Raw genomic sequence first — 24805 nt, forward strand, 5'->3', positions numbered from 1 at the left:
GTTGGGTATTCTTACCCAAGATGGGCATCCACCTTGTGAGCCATAAGGTATGACAGTGTGGACTTGGCTGTAGAGCAGAAAAAAACATATTCATCTCCTCTTCAAATGTTCTTCCAGCTACCTGGCCACTGACTGTACTCCCGCTTCCTTCCCAGAGCAGAGCAGTCTTTCTGTGCTCTTCTGGAAAGTTAGAAAGAGCCAATTTGCCATCCTAAAGGAAGTATGAATCACCTCAGCCCTCTGCATGGTGTTCTTCTCTTTGCCACCCTCCCAGACCCCTGCAGAAGCCTCCGGAATTTCTTAGAAGCCAGAACACAACCTACCAAATGATGCAAAGAGGATGCTGAGGTTTGAGCTGTCTTCCCTTGCAGCTCACACTTTAGAGTTCTGTTTAACACCTTCGTGTCTCTTTCTCACCATCTGAGCCAAGGCTGTTTTCTCTTCTCAATGAAGACATGGGTTGAGGAGAAAAAGACGCATTGCATGTTATCGGAATCCCCAGTTTCTTCAAGCTACAGTCTTTAATCTGTTACGAAGGTCTAGACTCTTAGTTCATTTACTTAAGGCCAGAGACCTTTGTAGCTTCCTGAATGTTCCACCTGCCTTCTCTTCCAATCAGGAACAATTTATAGAAGCTTCCCTTCCAGAAAATGTGTACCAAGTTCCCTTCCACAAACTGGACGTAGTGCAGGCGTGCTGCTGTTAGGGTGGGGTGTGTGAGAAAACTGAGACCTAAACCAAGTGAAACTAAAAGATCCTTTGCCCAGAGGCACTTTTGAGACACCAGTGATGCCTCTTCAACCCTCCAGTCTCCTTTGCAAAGGTTCCTGTCTTGCATATGGTGTCTTACATGTGCGGACGCTTTCAGAGTTCGATAACGTCAAGGGTGCTTCTTACTAGCTCAGAGTCTTTGAAGTGGTTCACCCACAGAAAGCCAGGGCTACGACAGAAGAACCAAGAGGTTCTATCCCTTCTGTGATGAGCAGCCAGAGAAGGTGGATTTCCTTAGCAGCTCACATCTCCTGAGGCAACCCTGGGTTAAGCAGAGGGTTTTGGCTATAGAGAAGGATAGCAAAGAGCTTAAAGTGTTGTATCTCACCAGTCAAAAGTTTACACATCACTCTATTTCATTATATTTCAGGATTCAAAAAATAGGCATCAAAATGGATCACACAAGGCTGTGAATATAATGAGCACAGACTATATTCGATATATTCAACTAACTTTTATAGAGAATCTGACACGTGCCAACTGCTTTTATGTGTATTACATCATATATTTTTTTAAAAACAATAAAAGCAAGAGGCATGTGAGAAAATGTTTTAAAGGCTATGAAAATGTAAGATATTATTTCATTTTTATACCTCAGAATGAGATTTACCTGCATGTTTTTCCTCATTAGTATTTTTATGTGTGATGGGATTCATACAAAATATAGTAGGATTATGAATAATCTATTTTGTAAGCACGTAAGGATTTTTTTTAACAGTGACTTTATCAAGAAAGTTGTTGAGGGATATAACAATTCCACTGACTTACCGTCAGGAGTGATTTTCCAAGTCACAAAGTAGCCTCACTCCATTTGCCATTAACAATATTCCCAAAAAACCATAGGAAAAGGAATTGGCATCCTTATTTTACAGAGGAGACAACTGAATCTCAAGATATTCATGTCACTTACTTAAGGGCCCACATATAGCTAGTTGAGTAGCAGAGGCTGAAATCAACCCAGGCTTTCTGACCCTAAGCTCAATCTCTTTCCTTCTCACCTTATTAAAACCAGGATGCTATTTGCTGGTAGAGGGACAATAAGGGCAATTCAGATGGAACGCAGTAGAGAGAAGAAACAAAAGAAGAATCTAAGAGAAAGTCTCAACACGGAAAATCTGTGACCTCTATCTATAGAATTACATCAATATATACATATGTTATATATAATATAACAATAAATATAATGCAGAGTATTGGCAATAGGCAAAGTGAGACTCACACTGAAATGCAAGGAGCTAAGGAAACACTGAAAATTAACGGGATGAGGCTCATTTTGAGCGCCATTATATAAGGTACAGTTCTAAGAAGTCTCTTTGCATGTGGAAAGAACGTAAGACATAGGGTTAGACAACTAGAGTTAAGTCCCATCCACCATTTCTTAGCCACATCACCTTGAGCAAGGCTCACAACTTTTCAGTGTTTCAGTTGTTTTTGTGTATAAAATGAGGATAACAATCTACCTTACAGGGTTTAGTGAAAATTAAACAAGATAAGGTACATGAGAGAGCTTGACAAGCCATAAAATTCTATAGGCGTATTAAGCAGCAAAGACTTAGGGCAAATGTGTAGAGGATTTCAATTAAATCTAAGAAAGAACTATCTACAATGTAATATAGGCCAGTACAGAAATGGGTTCCCTCACAGTTCAGGGAGCCCTCTCTTCCGAACATTTTCAAATAGAGAATATGTTGGAAATGGGTTCCACTTGTTGGAAATATGGCAAAGAGGACGTCTACCTTAGAAGAGAGGTTGCCTTATATTATTTCTAAGATTACTTATAACCCAAGATCTGTGATGAGTAATTTTTGGCAACTGGGGCAGTTTCAGGTTTATATATGGCAATCTTAATACACACAGTTTCCTTCCTTCTTAAGGCTGGTATAGAGAACTTCTATCCATGAGAAGAACTCAAGCAGAACTCTAAGGCTGGTTGGTCTCTGTGCCTTTGGCTATTAGTGAAGAGTTGGCCCTTGTTGGTACAAACCCAAGGATGTGCAGCAGGAAACAAGAGTTTTCTTCCTCCGTCACAGACTGTACCTCTTACATGACAGCAGCAAAACTATAATACAGTAAATGGCACCACCAGCCCCTCAATTGCTCAGACCAAAAATGAGAGAATCATCATTTCTCTCATGTCCCACATCCAATCCATCAGCAAATCCGTTTAACTCTAACATCAAAATGACTCTCAATACCCTGGTTCAAGCCATTGCCATCTCTCATCTGGAGTGCTGAAGCAGCCTTCTACTGATCTCCCAACTCAGAGGCTGTTCTCCATAAACAACTAGAGTGTTCCTTTTAAATTGTAAATGAGGTCACGTCACTCTCTGTTCTCTGTTCCCAGCCCTCTAAAAACTTTCTATGACACTTGGAAGAAAATCTACACTCCTTTCCGAAGCTTCCAAGGCCCTACATCATCTGGCCTCTGGCTACCTTTCCAACCACTTTTTATCAAGCTCATTCCACTCTAACCATATACCAAACATACCAACCACATCTTTGCATTTTAATTTCTCTACTTGATGTGCTCTAAGTGGTGTGCCCTCACCACTTATCAAATAATCCCCTCCTTCTTCACCACTCTCTACCACCTTACCTTGCTTAAATTTTCTTCATTAACACTTACTACCATATGACTAATTAGGTATTTATTTGCTTCTTTTTTGTTGTCTGTTTACCATCTCTCCGTTAAAATATAACTCCATATGAGGCTTTATTTTTCATTGTATTCACAGTATCTAGGGTAGTTTCTGGTATATGGTAGATATTAAATAAACCGTTTTTGAATGAAGGAGCTTATGCTTCCTTTCAAGTACTAGGGTTTTGGGTGACACACTTAAGGAGATAATTGTGGCAAATTTGGGGGATGATAGTGATGTCTAACACTCAATTTTAGGTATAACTTACAGTGTGTGTGTAATGTAATCTCTATCCATTACCCCCAAACCATCAGTAAAATTTGTCTACACCCAGCAAGTTGTGGTAGTAGTGTCTTGAGGGAAATACGGGTATTCCACAATGGGAGTACGTTAGAGAACTTCCACTGCCAGAAACCAGGTGAGAGCCAGGAAACCCGTTATCATGTGGACTGCCCAAAGAATGGAGGTATTTCCTGAAATTTTCAGAAAACTTAGAGAGAAGACAACTTTCAACAGAACGTGATTGAGGTTCACGTCATTTTACTGAGAAGGAGAAAAAAGGGTGACTCCGTAGAGCTGAAGGAGCCTCCGAATGAGAGAGGAGAGACATGTGCATTGCACTTTTCTCTAAAGATGTATCCGTCAGAATGGTGAATAAATGTCTCCCAGCAAAGGGAAAGCTTTAGCAAAAGTAAGAAAATCATCACTGAGGTGATGCTTTTCTACCCTCTGGGTGAACTGTAAAGAACAAAATACCCACTTAGCTGTCTATATTTCCAAGGCTGGTTGGCTTCTAGATGAATCCCAAAGATTCCTGGCTACTCTCAATAGTTATATTATTTCTGAATAAGGTCCATTTTTGAGTTTGAAGACCCTAAGGAATTGGCTTTAATTTGGCTCTCCTAGGATCACCTCATTCTGCCTCTGGATGATCCAAAACCCGGGGAAAGAAACACACACACACACACACACAAAGTAAAAAATTTATCTCTACTAACATCACAACTTAACCAAACTCCTATGAAAAAATGTTATTTAACATGTGTAATTTAACATGTAATTTAACAGCACACTTTCTTAGATAAGGACCAGGGAATGTCTATGGCTTAACCTCCTTAAGGAAATCTTATAGTCTGGCTTTGAGGAACCAGCCTTCTCCCCCCAGTTCAACCTCTTCCAATGATCTGTTGTTTCAAATTAGTCATTCTCACAATGATGATTCCAGTAAAGCTTTTTTTCTGTTAAGCTGTGGTAAGTCAAAACCTACATCAGAGAATACAAAGTCACCACTCTGGAGGGGGGGTGGGCTAAGAAAAAAACATGGTTTTCTGTGTTTTCAGTTGTTTGAAAAGAAAGAAAACCTCAAACTACTAAACCAGAAGTGACCTTTTATTTTTTAAGTGGTCTACTTTGGGTTTAGCATTTCATAAAGGAACAATGATTGACTCTACTTTTGATGAGCACATTCAAAAGGTTTTGGGGTTTTGACATTCCTTGTGTTCCTGCTTAAAGAAAAATAACTAAAGGAACTGTTAATATCTCTTCCCTGAAACCAGTGCTTAAAGCATAGTAAGCTACAACCCTGTCTTCAGAAAATCCCAAAGGCATCCTAGCAGAGCTCAGACTTAGATAGATAAAAGTACCAGTAGTACCACAACTAGCTAATGGCATCAGTCATCTCAGGATGCCCAGCACCATTCCTACTCCTCTTTGCTCTAATACCATTATCTAGGAGGGCCCACTGACCCAAAAAAAATGGTCCAGCAAACTTCCCGTGACCATTAGAACTGGTGTACTTGGATGGATGGAGTCATATGAAGAAGAAATGGATGAGGAGAATTTCATTGTGAGGGTTGGGAATACAGACCATCAGCCAAAAGAAGGGTGACTACCTCTCTGACTTTCTCCATGAGATACCTGGTCAGAAACCTGACCATATAGAGCAGATTAATCAACAGAAGAGTTTCAAGGAGAGCAGGTGACACATTCCAACCTGGACTTTTAGTTTTGTTCATTAATTTATTCAACAAATATGTATTGTGTATCTTCTAAACGACAGTTTCAGCTTTAATTACCTAGAATTTTTCCTCAACAGTCTCCCAAAAGCTCCTGGTAATGCCAACGACCAAATAGATCTTTCTTGTTTTCTAATTCTATGAATTAGGGTGCACTATTTTTTTTCATCTGTAGCCTCAAACTCCCATTGAATAATCTAGTCAATGCTGGATAAACAAGCACACACGTCCTTGAGGCAACACAACTATAGATTCACTACTCTGAAAAACATACCCATTGAAAGACTTTTGCCTTATAATGAAAGTTGTTTAGTCAACAAATATTTATTGAGCACCTAATATGTGCCAGGCACTGGGTTAGGTAATGTGGATACAGTGGTAAACAAGGCAGAAAAGGTCTTGCTTTTGGAATTTTTTTTCTAGCAGAAAAAAAAAAAAAAAAAACCCCAGATATTTTTAAGTGGTTAAATAAATAACAGGCAGATTCCTGGCTTAAAAAATGGAGTCCATGTGTGTGGAGAAAACCTTCTCAGATGTTTGTCTCTATGGGGAAAATGAGAAATGCAGCCATTTCTGGAGGAAGAAGAAGGCTAAAGAAAGGTTTGGGGTTTTTTTCGGTTTAGTTTGGTTTGGTTTATCTTTCAGTGACAGGGGATACTTGAATATATGTACATGCTGGTGGAAATTATTTCATAGAGCTAGTGTGAAGATTTAGAAGAAAGAAGAAAATTTTTAAACAGGTAAAGTAGGGAAGAGGAAATTAGTGCACGCAGAAGGTCCTCTTCCTCCACTGTATCAGATGGAAGAAAGAGATCATTCAGATACAAGTGGGTTTGTGTTTTGGTGGTAAAAGTGAGGTTCCATGGTGGGAGGAGGGGATGAGGTTGGTTTATAAAAGGAAAAGACATGATGTAGTTGTCTCAAAGAGTGAAAAAAACATGCTTACCAGGGAACTGAAGAAAAAGTGCTGGGCTGTGTTGAATGCCTATTTGAAATCTGTGATCACTAATGTAAAGCAGTGGTTCTCAGCCAGGAGTGATTTTTATCTCCCCACCTTCAGCCCCGGGACATTTGGCAATATTTGGTGATATTTTTGCTTATCACACATGGGGGGAGGGGCATGCTACTGGCATCTAGTCGGTAGAGGGCAGGGTTACTGCTAAACATACGACAATGCATGGGCAGGACAGCCCTCACAACAAAGATTTGTCCAGCTCATAACGTCAATAGAACCGAGGATGGAAAACCCTGATGTAAAGTGATGTCATATTTATGTATAGATCATCTCGGAAAAGCTACAGAAGGAGACAGTGATCCTCCTTGTGGGCAGAGATGGAGCCACAGGACAGGATGAGAAGAGGACTTATTTTCATCCTATATCTTTGTGTACCTTTTAAAATTTGTGCTATGTGCATGTATTACCTATTCAAACCTATCAAAAGACAGAAATAATTCACTGATAAATAATTGATTGGATGACTTAAGTAGCTGATAGATAAAAATAAAATGAAAATAGTCAATCGGTTTGTGTCATTTTTCTCCAGCAACATCCAGCTGTTAGGATGCCAGTATAAAGAGAATGGGATTTTTACAAGAGGAAAACAGGGACGGTAACAGAGTATTTTGGAATTCAGGGTCTTTCCAAGATACTGATTGTAACGACGGATCGTGGAACCTAAGCTGAATAGAGAAAAGAGTGAAGATAGAGAAGGAGCTGATGGATATATAAGAAAATGATAGCATTTATTAAGTAGATGTCACAACACAGTAAAATATATATACATATTTTTAGGAGAGAAAATGTTGGACCAACTGAGTTGGAAAAAGGACATGATGTTGTGAAAATAAGGTGTCTGAAATCAAATTCCAGAGGAGATGTTGTTATTTTTAATGATGACAAAGTCTAGGGAGAAGTCATGGTAATAAGCATTTGGAGAAAATAGGAAAAGGTTATTGTGAGACCAAGGTGAGAAGGCAAGAAACCAGGTGTTTAAATGGATCCCTCAGATCAGTGGCTTCTTCTGGAGAATGAAGTGCCCACCATAGAGTGGCTTATTAATAATGGCAGGCACTATTGTTTGACATTCTACAATGTGTTACATACTATAAGTACATATCAGCCCCTTTTTGTCCAAAAATTCAAGTGATCTGCCCAGTGATTGCATAGTTAGTAAGTAGAGGAACAAAGATTCAGATTCAGGTTTTTTAGTCCAAAGTCTGTGCCCTTTCCACTATGCCACATCTCTGCCCCCAGGAAAAGACAAATTGTCATCAGATCTATCGGAAGTTGGGTGAGCTTAACACTGGCAATAATATTGGTAATGGAAACTCTGGATAGTGGGAGATGGAGGGGAAAAAGAATATAGTGAGGAGAGGAGAGCCTGGCAAAGATGCAAAGATTTGCCTCACAGCTCTTCTCACCCTAGTAAATTCTTCTTAAAGTAGGCTTAAGTCATAATGAATGAGGAGGCCATGGAAGAAAGAAATAATAAGGAAAAAATCCAGATCTTAGTGATTTCCAAAAAGGACACTCATAATGTTTATCTGTATTCTAAAATATAATTTTTGTTACATGTATTCTGTTCATTAAAAATGCACAAAATATAAATAAATATTAGTTATATTATGGGAAAACAGCTTTAATAACTGACAATCAAAGAGTTTTGAGGACTATTAGAGTTGGTTGCTCAAAAAGCATTCAAAATCTACCACCAAATGCAACCCATATTTTCCTAACACGTCCTTCCCAATCTCCACGTTTTCTCTACTTATGTAACTCTTCTAGTCACACGCGCGTGCGCGCACACACACACACACACACCCCTACAATTGCACTGGAAATATACATGCTGTATAGGGAATGGACTGAGTCCTCAAAAGATCTTCCTTGCTTCTCTGTTAGCATCACCTGATGGCTCAGGCTATGCATTTAGAAGTAAAGATGTTGCCAGTGGGACACTGGCCTTTTAGTCTCTTTAGCTTATCATGTAAGCCTAGTCCTCTTTTCCCATCCCTTATACATTCATGTTGCATCCATAGACGTGAAAGACAGCCTCCCCTGAGGTAGACAGTAGACCCACCCCAAGAGGTGAGTTAAAAGGTGTCATTTTCAGTGTACCAAAGTGTGGTAGGCCACTTAAGATGAGTGTAGAACACCCTGGGAGCTGCTTCTCCCTGCCTCTGCATCTTCACATGGCAGCCCAGAGTTTCATGTTCATTACTCATAGTCTTCCTCCTGTCTGGCTTGTGGACCTTAGGTGAGATGAGGAACTGTAGAACTGCTGGACCCTGTGGTCTCAAGATCCTCTTGGTTCATGTCTTCTCTCTTGACCTCAAGTGGACTTAAGAAGACCCTCATTCAAGACAACATTCTCAGTGCCTATAACAAGAAACCATAATGGAGAGAATCCCAAAGTGCTTTTCTTAGAGCTTATATAAGCCAAAAAATGTCTTAGATTCCTCAAAATTGACCAGAGAGAGCTCAGATACATTGACATATAAATGGTCAGCATTGGTGAGATTGAACACAGCCCCCAGGTAGCTGCTGCGGGCCCACATCTGGCCAGTAGTGCAGTAGTTCATCATCTTCCCCTCCATGAGCACCAGGTCCTGGGGGTACCTAAAGTTCCTCGTGTAGACCTTGTGGTTCAGGGGCTGGTTGTTGCAGGACTGACCCCGGAAGTATACTTTGGAATACACAAAATACAGCCCAGTTTCATTGATCACAAGGCTGCCCTTCTTATACTTCACCCCAGAGACCAGGGCAATTCCATAAGTGTCTTCCCATTCCAGAGGGATGGATCTTGAGTTGGGCTTGCCTGAAACCAAACCAGAGAGGAGCTTTCAGCCAGGAATGCTCATGTATCAACAAACCAAGCTTCCAAGGCAAAATTGTGGACCATTCCTTGAGCAAATGCTTTTTACCCCAAATGACATAGCCCATAGTGAACCAGGTGATGGATCAGGCCTGACCTGTTACTGAATTTCTTCACACCTTTATCAAATTGATGTCTTCAATTTTATCATCCACACATCTGGGACAATAGCATATACCCCTAATCAACTGCAGTGAGAAATGATTGGGATGATTTTAGCTCTCTGGAACAAAGGTTCAGAACTAGTACCAAAACTACTAGGGTTTGAGGTCCCTTCATGAGGTGGAAAGTCAAATCCAAGGAACTCTGAAGTTCTAAAGTTGGGAAGGACCTTAGGGATTATCTAGTCCAATCTTTACCTGCACTAAGGATTCTTCAGTGTGGGCGAAAATCCCCTTTCATTTGTATCCCCACAGCATTATGTACATTCTTAAGCAGAGAATGCTGGAATTATTGCTTATGCACCTGTCTTTCCCTGTTAGATTGTAAGCTCCTTGAAGGCAGGAGCCATGTGTGGTTCATCTCCATGTCCCACAGGCTTGGCACACAGCATGTGCTCAAGAAATGTCTGTTTATCTAAATTGGATCATTTTACAGCCTCTGCTGAAACAATTTCAGGGACAGCAGCATACCACTTTCCGTGATACTTATCCACTTTTCAGGTATTTGTGGACTTTACACTGGGAGTGCCCATACCACCTTGCTATCAAATCATTTCACTCCACTACACGACCACTAGTGCCAGGACTGGGCCTCCCCTCTCCTTTTTCTACTCATGGACAAAGCAGGGTAAAGTTCTTACAGAAAACCAGGGAAACACGTACTAAAATAATTCATCATTCCCCATCTCCCTAGCTCTCACCTCTTGGACCTGTGCCCCAAATTCCCTAAGGGTCACTGGAGTGAGTGAAAAGAGTGAGCTCGTTATGGGCAAGGATCACGTCATAAGCAGCTCCATTTCTCCGGTTTAGAACAGGGCCTTGTCCAGAGCAGGGGCTCAATGTGTGTGTGAAGTTGACCTGACTAGAAAGATGTAACTACTCTTGGGTTTCAAATACTGTCACTGGAAAGTATCAATTCCTGCAGAGCACAGTCATGGAGACCAACCAGCTCTTCTGCTTTCTGCCAAAGGCTTTCCCAAGCCCATCTTCCAGATACAGACCTGTTAAATGGGCTGCCTTTCTCAGCTCCTTTTTCTCAGAGGGTGGATTGGGGTGACCTGTTTCATAGAGAGATGAAAGATATATGTAAAAAATGACATAACAACTATTCTTTTTGTGGGACTCTAAGCAGGGCACTTAAATAAAAGAGGTTTTATAAGCATAAATGGCAACAGTCTAACATAACCAACTCATTCAAGTCCAAATTGTAGGAATTACAACAGCCTGTATTTCAGAAACAGAGAGGTAAAAAGGAACTAAATTAAAATAGACACATGCATAAATTATAATGTTACAATAAAATAATAGAAAGGTTAGTTTATAAAGATGTGTCATATAAGTTATTGCATTTATAACTGGCTACAACTCTTTGAGGTAGAGATTACTGTCCCATCTTATAGATGGCAAAATGAGCTTAAAAGTTGGGTGACTTGTATACATATAACTGAATCACTTTGCTGTACACCTGAAACTAACACAATGTTGTTAATCAACTATACTCCAATATAAAATAAAAAGTTATTTCCTGAAAAAAAAAAGTTGGGTGACTTATCCAAGAAGACCTGGTTACTCAGTGTTAGAGTGGGACTGACACTCAGGTCTCCTGAGTCCAAATCCAAGGCTCTTTCCTCTCTGGCTCAGCTGCCCTTAAGACTCTGCAGGACAAAGGCTGAAGAAGACTGCTAATCTCCAGGCCACTAGGTCTTCCCCAATGGCATTCTACAATCTGCCCCAAATAAATTATCCTAAGATCTCAAACACCTTGAATGCTCCTCATTGAACATGTAATTATGTACAAGTGTCCCCCACCATGTGATCTCTGCTTATCTGTCCAGCCTTATCTTGCTTACTCACCCACACTAGACATAGCTGCACAACAGTTCTGAACACACCCAGCTTCCCTGCCTCTGTGCCTTTGCCCATGCTGTTCCTTCTGCCTGGGATGCCCTCCCAAACAGATCTCTGTGCTAAATTCCTATCAACCCTGCAAATACCATCTAAAATACCTCTTTTCTTGCAAATCCTTCCCAAGCCTTTCTAATCAAATATGGTTGTTCCTGCCTTTGAAACCTAGAAGCACTCTGTCTTCACCTCTCTTGTCAGTTTTGACTCCCCTTTTTCTGTGGTAACTGTATAATTCATCTTACTCCCCAAATAAATGGCAAATTCCTTACTATATGTTTAATCCACCAGAGTAATTAGCTCAGTTTCTACCCCAGGGCATGTGATCAGTACATGTTTGCTAAATTAAATTGAAAGATTTAAAATAGACAACAGTTCTCTAAATAGGTACTATTTCTCTGACTTTAGATATTTCAGTGGAATAGCTCTACCACTTAACTAATGAATTTAGCTAAGACGTTCAAGAAAGTTTCATAGAAAGGCACTCATCCACATCAGGCTTCTCATGATTAGCCTGTAAAACTCTATATGGCGTGAGAATGCTCCAATCAGCTGAGAATATGATGTAAGCAATTATTACCTCTGTAGCCACCCAGGACCACCCACCATGAATGAGGTGTTAGTGAACAGGAAAGGCAAAACTGAGTCTCTCCTATATTCCTACACCACAAACCATCTGTGCAGCTGATCTGGCATTCAGCCATGAACTGACAGGAAATGGAACAGAGAATCACATGTTGTATATCCCTCGCAGTGTTATTCTCATAGAAGGTGCTCAATAAAAATATCTGCTGGATAAATGTTGGAATAAATAAAGTAGAAATATATCCTATATTTTGGTGATGACTGTATCCTGCTCCAGGGTCTTTGCACATGCCATTCTCAGTGCTGGAATGAGGTTCCCAGCCTCCTACCCACCCACACACATCCACACATCCACATTAACAACACCTCCTTAGAGGGGACTTTCCAGACCACTCAATCTTAACTCACACTTAGTACAACTTCAAAGTATGTTGTCTGTTTGCTTGCTTTTGTTTATCTTCTCTAGCATGCTAAGAGCTCGATGAGGGCAAGCCGCTTGTCTCTCGTTCTGTCATCACCCACTACCCAACACCCAGCCTGGCGCACAGGAAACACTCCAAGAACATTTGTGAATGAATAAAAGATTTAATGAGTTAACTGTGGAAAAATGAAAGTGAACCAAATAAGAAAGGTTAAATAACCTACAATAGTACCTTCCAGAGAAAAATCACAGTTAACCTGTTGGAGTATAAATCCTTCTAGATGTTTACTAAGACTATAAAGATATGCATATGTCAATATTAAACTAAACACACTGCTTTATAACTTGTCTTTTATCCAACAATATAGAATGCACAATCTCTATGGCATTAAATGTCCTTCTAACATATAGCTTTTTTTTTATTATTAATTAATTAATTTATTTATTTGGCTGTGTTGGGTCTTCGTTTCTGTGCGAGGGCTTTCTCTAGTTGTGGCGAGCGGGGGCCACTCTTCATCACGGTGCACGGGCCTCTCACTATTGCGGCCTCTCTTGCTGCGGAGCACAGGCTCCAGACGTGCAGGCTCAGTAATTGTGGCTCACGGGCCCAGTTGCTCCGCGGCATGTGGGATCTTCCCAGACCAGGGCTCGAACCCGTGTCCCCTGCATTGGCAGGCAGACTCTCAACCACTGCGCCACCAGGGAAGCCCTAACATATAGCTTTTAGTTGCTGCATATTATGCTCTCGTCTGAATACACCGTAATGTATTTAACTAATTTCCTATTAAGAGGCATTTAACTTTCTTCTGACTGGTTTATTATAAATAGCCTTATAAGGAAGTGATGAACATCTTTATTATAAATTTTCAGGCACATTTTGATTATTTTCTTAAATAATAAAGCCTTAGTGATGAGATTACAAGGTAAATTAACAGTTTTAATCCTTTGATATCTTTTTCCCAACTGCTCTTTAGAAAAGGTGTAGCAATTTACATGCCCATTGACTCTCAACTGTTGAAGCAGACCCTTTTCTCTCACATTTTTGCCAATCTGGGTTTTTTGTTTTTTGTTTTTTAAACTTCACTAATTTGATGGATAAACCTGGGTATCCCCCTTTTTAAATTTGCATCTCTTAGCTCATTAGTAAAGTTGCTAAATTGATTTCCGTGTGATAATTCACCAATTTCTGGTCCATCTGGGTTGATCTAGGAAAGATACTTGATACTTGTTTAGTGGGACAGGTAGACCTGACTCATCTGTTCACTGGACTTTTAATTACTAAAATGACTCCAGAAAGTGGGTGAAAGATGAGTAATTAGGTACCCATTTTACCAGCCACATTCCACTGATTTTCAAAGCTATCTTATTTTAGAAATCCTCCAGAGGCTTTATTTTTCTAACAAATGTTTTTACTCTGCTTGCGTACGTCTGGAATTTCTAACTCTTTAGGGACTCAGACCCAGAACTAGAAACCAGAGGATCCTGTGGATGGCTCCTACAAGAGCCTACCTGCTAGGGCAATAGGGTGACTTGGGTTTCTCAGGCATATCCTGAGAAATTGGAATAGGCTCCCCTTACTGGGTGGCCAGTGCTGTCTTCTGTTTTCTTCCCAGTTTCTAAGGATGAGATTTAACTATTGTCTTTGCAGAGGCATCTTGCTTGTCATCTTTATTCTCATTCCATGGCCATCAGAAAGAGACAGGAGTTTCCCTATGTCATGAGGCACCAGAGCATGTACTGGGAAGCACTATAAATGACAAGGCATTAGGAGCCTATGTTCCTTCTCACTCCAGTTTCACAGCAGTGGTCTTGGGCACATCACCTAATCTATCTGGTGTTTTGTTTCTCTTCTGAAAAATGAGATGACTGGACCAGACGTTCTCTAAGCTCCCTTCCAACTCTTACCAAATCTAAAGTTCAGTGAATCTTAGTTTAATGAGTTGCAGTATTCTAAATCTATCTGTCCACAGTTTCCAAAACTATGTCCTGAAACTTTAGAAGGTCAATGTTCAACATTTTCATCTTCTTCCTGTCCTGGATCTCATACAAAGGCTTTTCCTTTATTATCAAAGGTAGCTCACGATTGCCTCTGTGAGTGAAGTGGGACTACCCTTTGAATAATGGCAAAAGTCTTCCTCCAAGCTTTCCAGTGGCTGCAAAAGAACCATCCTAATGTGGATGATTGGTTGCCCACTTTTTAAAAGCTTAAATATATCCTATGAAAAAATTTTAAATAAGGTCTGACTCAAGTAATCTCTTATAGAGATTAAATAGGAGAGCACGGATCTTTCCCAGCAGCAGCTATCTCTGCCTTTACCTCCCCTTCTCTCCCGAGAAGTTATAGCCACAGCCCTGTGCATGGGAACCAGGAGGCCTGAGGAAGGGGACAGGCCTGGAGCCAACTGCTAAGGGGCAAAGGTCCAGGGTTGTATATGTGTGTTGCCCTTTCCAAATTCAAGCAGAAATTATTTTGACTTTTGTGCGATACTCAGCTACACTAATTTTGAACAATTAAATTCACTTCGTATTTTAGGCCAGTTCAAAGAACCAAAATGACCAGAGATTCAGAATTGGTTAGGATTCCTCTTCCATAGTATACATATGCCCAAGAATGAGATGGAATTCAAGGCATTCCCCCAACATGGTTCAGCGCTAAGGACTATCTTTCTAACTCATGTACATGCATGAAAGGACTCACCTATTTGCTTCTCCAAAGATGATTCTGTATGCTTTTGGCTGGTGGACTGGTGAAACCAAAAGAGAAAAGGTATATAATAAATATGAAGTTCTTTAAGCAAAGGAGGCAGAATTGTCAAATAAACTAAGCACTGGAAAGGGAATCTAAACACCTTAGAACCTCTGCTAACTCAGACTCCGGCTAAGTTGTGCCTCTCCATGCCTCAGTTTCGTGATCTGGAATAGTTCCAATATTTTTAAATATTTTCAAGGAAATTTAGTTTGTCCATTTGAACAAATTCACTTGTAAGCAAGATTCCAAGTTCCTTTTCTTTCTTGAATCACTGAGTATAAGGTAGGTAGCAGCCAACTGAGAAAAGAAGAACTCTAATTACTAGTCCTAATTTGGCCCTGATCCTTCCCAACATAGATAATATTCCTTTCACTCATTTGAGCCCCCATTTCTCTGCATATAGAACAGGATGGCTAGAGTGATTCATTTCTAAGACAGGAAAAAAGGATTGCCAAGTACTTTGCAAGCAAGACTGTGGTCCATATGGATCCCTGTCACCTTCCTCCCTCCACTACAGCAGGGCTGTCTCACACCCATGCCTTCAGGGCACAGCAATCCATGGGGCAGCTTACCTCTCTGAGTTCGGCCAGTTCCTTCTGCAGATGGAAGAGCTGAAATAGTCCCATCCCCAATCCAACCAGGGCCACCAGAACCATGAAAAACATCACAAGGAGATACAGGCCTGTGTTGTGGTCCCTCCTCTTCTTCAGAGGTGGTGGTAGTGGCGGTGGCCTCCTTTGCCCGGGCCTTCCTGGCACAGAGGACGGACAGGGGAAGACTGACCCTGGAGAGGCCCAGGGAGAGCTGGCACTGCTGTCCACCCAGAAAATCTGGGGGTACGGGTAATTCAAGGGCTGTTGCATGGCAGCCAGTGCCTCGGGCCAGCCCCCAGCCAAGGGTTTTCTTCCTTCTCAATCCTGGGGAGTCCCGGGTGTCAAGGACGGGACTCCTGTTTCTTCTGACTGCTCGAGAGAAAGGAGCCGGCTCTCTTTATAGAGTTTCCAGAACCCAGGGAAACACCTCTGTTTCGTTCTTTCTTTCCCTCTTTCTGCTTCTCAAAGAGACACCCACTCGCTTTGCATCTGAAGCTGAGAAGCCTCAAGAAGCTCAGAGCAAACCCGGGGAAGTTTCCGCCCACAATCTTCTGATGAAAGCTTTCAAAACCCCAATTGCTGCTGCCTTGTTGCCTGAAAGGCTGGTAGGGCGGGTTCCTCTCCTCAGGCCCCGCGAGAGCAGGTAGCGGCAGCGCAGCCCTGTGGACTTCGGCCATTGCCCAGCCGTGGGGAGAGTGGCCAGTGGGGCACATTCAGGCACTGAGGGGCGAGAGCACGGAGTCATGGCCAGAGAAGCCGCTTCTATGTCTCACCTTTGGCAGGAGGGAATCGTCCCCCTGCTGCCATCCCTTCCCCACACCCAAATACTATTCACCCTGACATAGCAAAGCAACGTAATTTACAGCTTACAAACCTGCTCCGTCCACTCTGTAGATATCAGATCAGAGGTTACAAACCCGTCGCCCATATGCCTTACGGAGCCCACAGACCTGCTTTGCTTGTGCCTCACAGTATTCTTTCTTTCTACTGATTGTCCCCTTTAAAAATTGGGATATTCCATATATTTTTTTATTTATATTATCTTTTTTTTTTTTTTTTAATTTATTTTTGGCTGTGTTGGGTCTTCGTTTCTGCGCGAGGGCTTTCTCTAGTTGCGGCAAGTGGGGGCCACTCTTCATCGCGGTGCGCGGGCCTCTCACTATCGCGGCCTCTCTTGTTGCGGAGCACAGGCTCCAGACGCGCAGGCTCAGTAGTTGTGGCTCACGGGCCCAGTTGCTCTGCGGCATGTGGGATCCTCCCAGACCAGGGCTCGAACCCGTGTCCCTAACATTGGCAGGCAGATTCTCAACCACTGCGCCACCAGGGAAGCCCTATATTATCTTTATATTATGTTTTGAACCACTAGAATATTGGACCGTCTGGAGACCCTCTCTGCACAACCACCAGCTGGAGCTGGGCAACAGCTGCTCTTGGGGATGGGACACAGGTGTTCCAGGCTGCCCAGCCTGCACACCCTCCACTGTATTTCTCACACACCTCACCATGTGAAATGGCTTTCCTGGTCCCTGTAGGCCTTTCTGTTTGCCATATCTGTTATGGTTGTCAGATGGCACCCAGTTAAATTTGGATCTCAAATAATAACTAGTTTTTAGGATAAGTATGTCTTAAACATTGCATGGACTATAGTAAAAATTACTCGTTTTTTATCTGAAGTTCAAATTTAACTGGTTATCCTAATTTTTTTTTTTTTTTAACTGAAGATGGGACTCTACCTAAACTTATTTCACATTTTCTCTGGCTTCAAATACCACTTTCAGTCATTTCCAAGTGCTCAGCTCCACATAAATCATATAAACCTCTCATAAATCCCTATTTTCCATTTTATTAAAGGGTTCTGCCTTTGAAGTTTCATTAGTTGTTATATCATGTTTTGGCATTTCTATGGCTATCATTCTGGCTCTCCACCTGAACCAAACCAACACCAAACTTATTTCCCTGCTCCATTCTGCCCACCCCCGTTCCCAATACAACCTGTTTCACCTGAGGTCACTCTTTCTGGTGACAAATTCCACTCCACTCTCTTCCCCTCCTCCAGCATTGAACTAGTCACCCAGGACTGTCGATTTTACCTGAGCCATGCTTGTCACATGAGCACGCTGCCTCCCTACTGTCATTGCCTGAGGTCAGACTTTTATTATCTCACCTGAAATGTTGCAGTGATACTCTAACTGGTTTCCCGGCCACCAGCCTTTCCCAAGCCCAAGTCACCCTGCATAATGCTGCAAGAATGATGTTTTTAAAAACAAATTCAGTTATCTCACTTTCTTGCCTAAAACCTTCTGTTGGAAAGTTTGATTCTGGGAGTGGCCCAAATGCCTTAGTGTGACACACAAGGCAGTCTGTTGAAATCAGACTCCAACAGCTGGCACTGCCCCCTCTCCAGGCACTTCTGCCCACATCCCAGTCTCCATGCATGAAACAGGGAGCCAGATGAAATCAGAATGACGGCACAATGTTCTCAATCTCTTTTACAGACGGGCAGAGGTAACGTGCTTTAGAACTCACATACGGCTTTCTTCATGGTCATGAAAAAAGATGTTTATAATTAATAATCAGAAAATATAATTTTAAGAATTCCACCATATGTACAACCAGAAACACAATGCTTAAAGTATCCTGAAATAACTCTTAATAACAATTGAATAGAATCATATTTTTTAAACTATAAAAATTTTCCTGAAAATGACAAATATTCAATTAAATGGAAAAAATACACCATATCCTGGATGGGGAGGATAGAAAGAAAGTGTCACATGATGGTTAGGGAGTTAAACTGCCTGGGTTCAAATCCCAGTTCTTTCATTTATTAGCTATGTGAACTGGACAGGTCACTTTCCCTCCTCTATGCCACAGTTTTCTCATCTATAAAAATGGGCATGATCACAATAGTACCTATTTCATAGGTACTATTGTGAAATTTATGAAAATTAAACGAGTCAAAACATTTGATACATTTAAAATAGTCCTCAACATCAAAGTAAGCACTCAAAAAATGTTGCTGTTCTTGTTGTTGTAAATACAGTGTATCTTCCCACAAATGATTCATCTGTAGACTTAATGTAATTTACCTTCTTTCACTAAGGATAAAAGAAGGTAGAGGGGGTGGAGATGGGGGAGAGATGTTGCAGGGAAAAGTACAAGTCAATGTCTGACATCAGTATCTAAGTGGTTGAATCCCTTGACACCATGATGATCTTACCCTATGTCCTCATCTCTACTTGGTATTATCCACTTTTCTAATTTTTACCAAGTGCTATGGATATAAAGTCATATCATACTATTAATTTTTTTTCTGATTTCTTGTGAGGTTGAACATCTTGTCATATTTTTGTTATACAAATGTCTTCCCTTTTGTGTATATTTCCTGTTTTGTACACCATGCCCATTTTTCAATTGGGTTTCTTATCTCTTTGTGTTTATTCATAGGATTTCCTTGTACTTTATATTCTAGATATTAATCTATTGTTACTTTTAGACATTGAAAATATCTCACACCATCGCAGATTTCATGTATAGGCTTTCACCTCTCTGGAGTTCATCTTTGTTTGTGGTATAAAAGAGTTCATCTTTGTTTTTCTCCATGTATGAACCAGTTTTCCCAACACAATCTATATTTTCTCCAACTGAATTACAGTGGTATATTTATCATATATGAAGTTTATACATGTAGTCGGGTCTTTTTCTGGGTTCTTATCTCTGTTTCATTGATTTATTTCTCTATTCTGGTACTAGGGTCACACAGTTTTCACAATTATGGCTTTCTAAAATGTCTTGAGAGCTAGAATGGTAAAATTTTCCCTCTTTGATCTTCTTTTTCAAAATTGACATAACTATTTGAGTATATTTAATCTCTCCTATATGTATTAGGAAAAGAAAAACTATCATGGTCTTAAAATGTTCTACTGGACTATTAACAGTAATTGCACTAATTTAGGGGAAGTGTTTTCTTTACAATGTTTTTGGCCCTATCCACAGTTTTCCATGTGTTCTTTATGACTTTAAAAATTTTTCTTCGGGATGGTCTTATCCATTCTTTCTTAGATAAATTGCTTGATACTTTGTAATTTTGTTGTGATTATAAATGTTGTAATTTTCTGTGCATTTTTAGATTCTGTGGTAAGCAACCTCTAAGATGACCCCAATGACCCCCCACCACCTGGTATTCATGCCCTTTCATAATTTCCTCCTCTTAAGTGTGGGCTGGACCTACTGACTCACTTCTAACTAATAGAATACAGCAGAAGTGTTGGGATAGCACTTCCCAGATTAAGTTATAAAAAGACTGCAGCTTCTGCATTGCAGATGGCTGACTTCTCATTGTATCCTCACGTGGCGGAAAGAGAGAGGAAGCAAGCTCTCTCCTGGCTCTTATAAGGGTAATAATCCCATTCATGAGGGCCCCACCTTCGTGACGTCATCTAATCCTAGTTATTTTCAAAAAGCCCCACCTCCTAATACCATCACATTGGGACACAGAATTTTAAGTTATGAATTTGGGAGGGACACAAACATTCAGTTCCATAACACCCACCTAAACCAACCTTGAATTCCTGACCACAGAAATTTTAAGATAAATATTTTTTATTTTAAGCCATTACATTTTGGGGTCATTTGTTATGCAGCAATAGATAACTAATACAGATGACTATAACTGGTTTAAATAAATGTTCTTCACTTTGTAACAAATAATCTTGAATCTTACAAACTTGTGGAACTCTCTTTTTATTTCTGATAGTGTGTCTATTGATTTCTGGGGTTTTTTCTATATAGATATACATTATCAGTGGACAAAATGAGAAGTTTTAATCTTCCTTTCCAATCCTTATGCCTAATTTTTTTACTTTTGTTTTTGTATTGTCTCAAACCTCAAGAAGAACTTTGTAAAACAGTAACTGTGATTGTGGGTATCTATGTCTTGTCCCTAATCACAAAGAGACTGCATCTAAAGTTCCTCACAGTAAGTATGATGTTTTCCGAAGGTTTTTGTTTTTTATATATCACTTTTGTCAATAAAAGTTTCCTATTGTATCATCAGCATCTCATCAGCACACAGATAAAACACAAATTAGGATAGCTTGAGAAGGGCTTAATAAAAAGGACTGTTTACAAACATAGAGGTAAGGTGTAGGGAAATCAAAAAGGATAGTATAATATTCTAGCAATATTATAAGGAACAGGGTTGTTATGACCACTAGTCAAGGGGAAAGGTAAGCTATTGGAACCTAAGGAGAGAATTGTGTGGAGAAGACAGCCTAAACAGGAATTGTGACTTCCAGTCAAGAATTGCAGCCAGCCCTAGATGAGCCTGGAGAATAAATACCCTGTCCTACCACCTTCCCCCTTCCCTCCTGCTGGGGTTCCACACTAGGCAAATTCAACCCGAAGCCAGAAGGTGAGGAAGTCCATTGATGTAGTTCATACAGGGTAAATTCACAGGAGACAGAGCAAAATATAGTCCCCTTCCCCACCATCACCTTCATCATGTTCGTACTGCCTAGAATTTTAATTCTGGCTTGTGATGGAGTCTTATGGTTCCTTTCTACCAATATTTAAATGGCAATTTAGTTGGATATACATTTCCAAATCTAATGTTCTTTATCTCTCTTTTTTTCAAAATTTTGCAAATATTACTCTTTGTCTTCTCACATTCAGATTAGTGAGAAGTGTGTGGTCAAACCAACTCCTATTCTTTTTAGGCATTTTTCTTTTTCCCCTCTAGAAAGTTTTAGAATATTCTCTTTGCATTATTAATTTCACTAAAATGAATATATATCACTTCTTTTTCCAATATAGCCTATGTGGTACTTTACAAGCCTTTTCAGACTAAGGTCTTTTACCTTTCTTTAATTTGGGGAAATTGTTTAAATATTTCTTTCTCTACATTTATTTTGTTTTCTTCTGGAACTCCTATTACAAGGATGCTGACATTTCAATTTCTACTCTCCTCACCTCTAAGCTTTTCTTTCAAAATACTTTTCTACTTTTTTGATGCTTTGCAGCTTTCAGAAATCTTCCAGCTCAGTAATACATTCTTCAGCTGTATCGTTTCCACAACTTAACATATCCATTAAGATTTTTATTTCAACTATTACATTTTTCAAACCCAATATTTCCAATTAGTTCTTCCTTGAATTGTTTTTCTTGACTAATGTTATCAGTATTTCACCTTTATATTTTTTGAGGGTATTTCTCCTGCTTATTTTAAACTTATTTTCTCTGGTCTGTTCATTTTCTCTGCCTGGTGTATTTTGTTCAGTATGCTGTCTTTCATATAAAGCAGTGTGTTCCTCGTGTGTCTGATCACTTTTCCTTGCAAGCCTGTACTCACTCTCCTGGGAATGTCAGCTATCATGGAGGATAACGTGCAGCATGTATGTGGGAGTTGGCGGTCAGGAGAAGTGAAGGTGGCTAAAGCCCAGGGATCCAGGAGTACCTTGTGCCCTTCCTAGAGAGCTTAGGGAGTTGGCAGGTGGTCACGCATTCGGAGAAAGAGCCTCTGGCACTATACTCTGGGGTCAATCATCCCCTGTTTGTCACCTACCTTACCAAGTAAAACTTCCCTAGTTTCTGCCTGGCATTGCTCTTTTTCAAGAGATTTCTTCCTCAGTTGGAGTCACCTGCCTATACCTGCTGTTGACTCTTCCCCATCTCAGCCAGATTCCTGCACTATCTTGATATTCCCCCCCAGTGCTGCTGGGCAATCACTGCTGTTTATCTCCCTCAAAATGACAATCAAGCAAGATAGGAAAGAGAAACAAACAGAACCATAAACCTCTGGCCCAGCCTATCTTCCTATGGCATCTGACCCTCTTCTCCCGTGTGCTGCTGTAAACATACACCCACATGTACACCGAGACCCAACCACCACCCTTTTCCCCTCACGAGTTTCTCATGCTTATGTCAGTTTCTCAGGCCCATCAAGACACATCCTGTTTCTTGGAGTTGTTTCAAGGGACAGAGTCAGAAACTCATGTTCATATGTCAACTTGTCAGCCCTGCTGTGTTCTTTGCATCCGTTGCCTCTAGCATTACTATGGGGATTAATTAAATGAGTTAATTCTCGTGAGGCACTTTAGGAGAGTGTTTGGAATATAGTACATGCTCTATACCTGTTAGCTGCAATTATTATTTATCATCATCATTATTAATATACATAATAAGGCTATGAAAATGAGTATATTATCTTCATAGATGAGTAATTGGATTCAGAGGAGAAAAGTAACCCTGGTAAGAGTTTGAACCAGGGTTCAGGCACATCCAAGTCCATTGGATCTCCCAAGAGTGTGCTCTTCCTACTGTTCTTTTTATAGATGGCCCTTTTCTACTCCCACCTCACAAGATCTGATTGGCTCAGGAAAATTTGCAAGATGTTGAAGGCTTTTTAATTCGCTTTACTGGCTAGATGACCACAACTGTCTTTGTGCTTCAATTTGACCTCTTGTCTCCAAGAGAAAGGCAACTTTGATGTTCTTTTCTAGTATAAAAGAATGGGTTGGGGGATAAGCTATCAAGGGGAACTCTTGTTTCTCCAGGCCACAGCGAGTTGAAGGGGGAAAATCAGGAAGCTGTGGATGACAGTAGCAATGGGGCTAAAATTATCCTTCAGCCCTGCCACCCCATGCAACAGTATTATTGGATGTCAAGACTACTCTCATTCTTTCCCTGTCCTTTGTGTATCAGTTGGAGTCTGGTCAGGAAAACAGAAGTGGGGAAAGGATTAATACAGGAATTAAAGACTGGACAAGCAAAGGTCGGGAAGGACACTTTTAGGAAAATTTGAAGTGCAAAACCTATGCTACAACCAATAGTTTCAGCTTCCAGCAACACTGAAGTTGGTGATTCTTAGGAGGACAGCAGAAACCTGTAGGAAAACCCCACACTACCTCTGTTGTCCCCACACCACACCACACATCAGTAGGTACTGTGACAACTAATGGCTTCTCCTTTACCACCTTCCAAATCTCATGCAATTGTTTCTCATTGGTGGAATCTAATTGGGATCCCACTTGCAATGGAGTGTAGGAATTGTAATTTCTAGGCTTTATGCTCCTGGAAACAGAAAAGTGGGTAAAAAGACAGGGATAGTACTGAGTATTAACAACTTACATGTGGTACACTGTGTCTATCTTGTTCAACATCATTGGGTAAAAACTCAACGAACATATACTGGCTGAATTAATAAGTGCAGGAGGGTCCCAGGTCAGGAAAAGCGCTCTTTGGTGGGAACTGAGATTCTTCTGCCACCTCATTCAGTGATGCTATGTGCTCCACCTCCTGAGGATACTCTGCACGTGCTATTGGCCTGCTGCTGACTTATTGTAGAAGCATGGCAACATTGTATTTCTTCACCTTCCACTGAGGTGGGCCATGTCACTTCTTCAATTGTCACTGATGCAAATGTAAATCTGATCATGTCAATTTGCTGTTTAAAAGTATCACTTCAGTGGCTGCCCATTGCCTTTAGAATAAAATCTGAACTCTTTATCATGACTTCCAAGCCCTTGCATTATCTGGGCTCTTCCTAACTCTCCAACTTAGCTCTTTCTACTTTCTTCTTCTCTCACCACACTAAGGCCACACTGGCCTTTCAGTTCATCAAATATGTCCAGTTCTTTCCTACCTCAGGACCTTTGCCTGCGATGTTGCCTGGAAAGTTCTTTGCCCCACTTATATTTGACCAGGTGCTAGAACGCTTCAATCCTAAACCAAATATCACTTCCTCAAAGAGGCCTTCACTTGTCACTCCATCTAAATTAGATAATTACTATTTTCTTCATAATACTCTGGGGGTTTTTTTCCTCTTCTGGTACTTATCACAATATCATAGGTATAGATATAAAATCCTGTCTATACTCTGCACTTGATTGTATACCCAGCCCAGCACAGTGCGTGACAACTAATATGTACTCTATAAATAAATGTTGAAACTCTTTGCAGGCTCCTCATAAAGTAATTTTACAGAACACTCAAGTTACAATTTACTTCCTCAATTTCTCTTCAATTGTTGGCTTTTAAACCCTGAGACAAATCAGAAGGCATTTGAAAGGAAACACAGACTTACTCCTAAAGTCAT

The 24805-nt window shown here is 40.6% G+C and overlaps 1 protein-coding gene across 2 annotated transcripts; it reads right to left on the reverse strand.

Moving 5' to 3' along the window:
* Positions 1 to 8848: 8848 nt before the first annotated feature.
* FASLG (Fas ligand) lies at positions 8849 to 15981 on the reverse strand. Of its 2 annotated transcripts, XM_061185702.1 has the most exons (4): positions 15691 to 15981; positions 15068 to 15113; positions 10463 to 10519; positions 8849 to 9243 (listed from the first exon to the last, which is right to left on the reverse strand). In XM_061185702.1, the coding sequence occupies exons 1-4, from the start codon at positions 15979 to 15981 to the stop codon at positions 8849 to 8851; spliced, it is 789 nt and encodes a 262-aa protein (XP_061041685.1). The 2 variants fall into 2 exon arrangements, with proteins under 2 accessions (XP_061041685.1, XP_061041686.1); XM_061185703.1 differs by lacking the exons at positions 8849 to 9243; positions 15068 to 15113 and having other exon boundaries at positions 10484 to 10519.
* Between the last annotated feature and the right edge of the window lie 8824 nt (positions 15982 to 24805).

Source organism: Eubalaena glacialis, chromosome 3 (assembly GCF_028564815.1).
Source record: "Eubalaena glacialis isolate mEubGla1 chromosome 3, mEubGla1.1.hap2.+ XY, whole genome shotgun sequence".
NCBI lineage: Eukaryota > Metazoa > Chordata > Mammalia > Artiodactyla > Balaenidae > Eubalaena > Eubalaena glacialis.

What these genes read in the sequence shown, in the direction of transcription:
- FASLG (XM_061185702.1), bottom strand. Translation starts at nt 15,981, where the DNA reads ATGCAACAGCCCTTGAATTACCCGTACCCCCAGATTTTCTGGGTGGAC. An exon ending in AACTGGCCGAACTCAGAGAG is followed by an intron (nt 15,114 to 15,690) that starts GTAAGCTGCCCC and finishes TGGTTTCACCAG; the next exon opens with TCCACCAGCCAAAAGCATAC. An exon ending in AAAGGCAGCCCATTTAACAG is followed by an intron (nt 9,244 to 10,462) that starts GTCTGTATCTGG and finishes GTTTGGTTTCAG; the next exon opens with GCAAGCCCAACTCAAGATCC.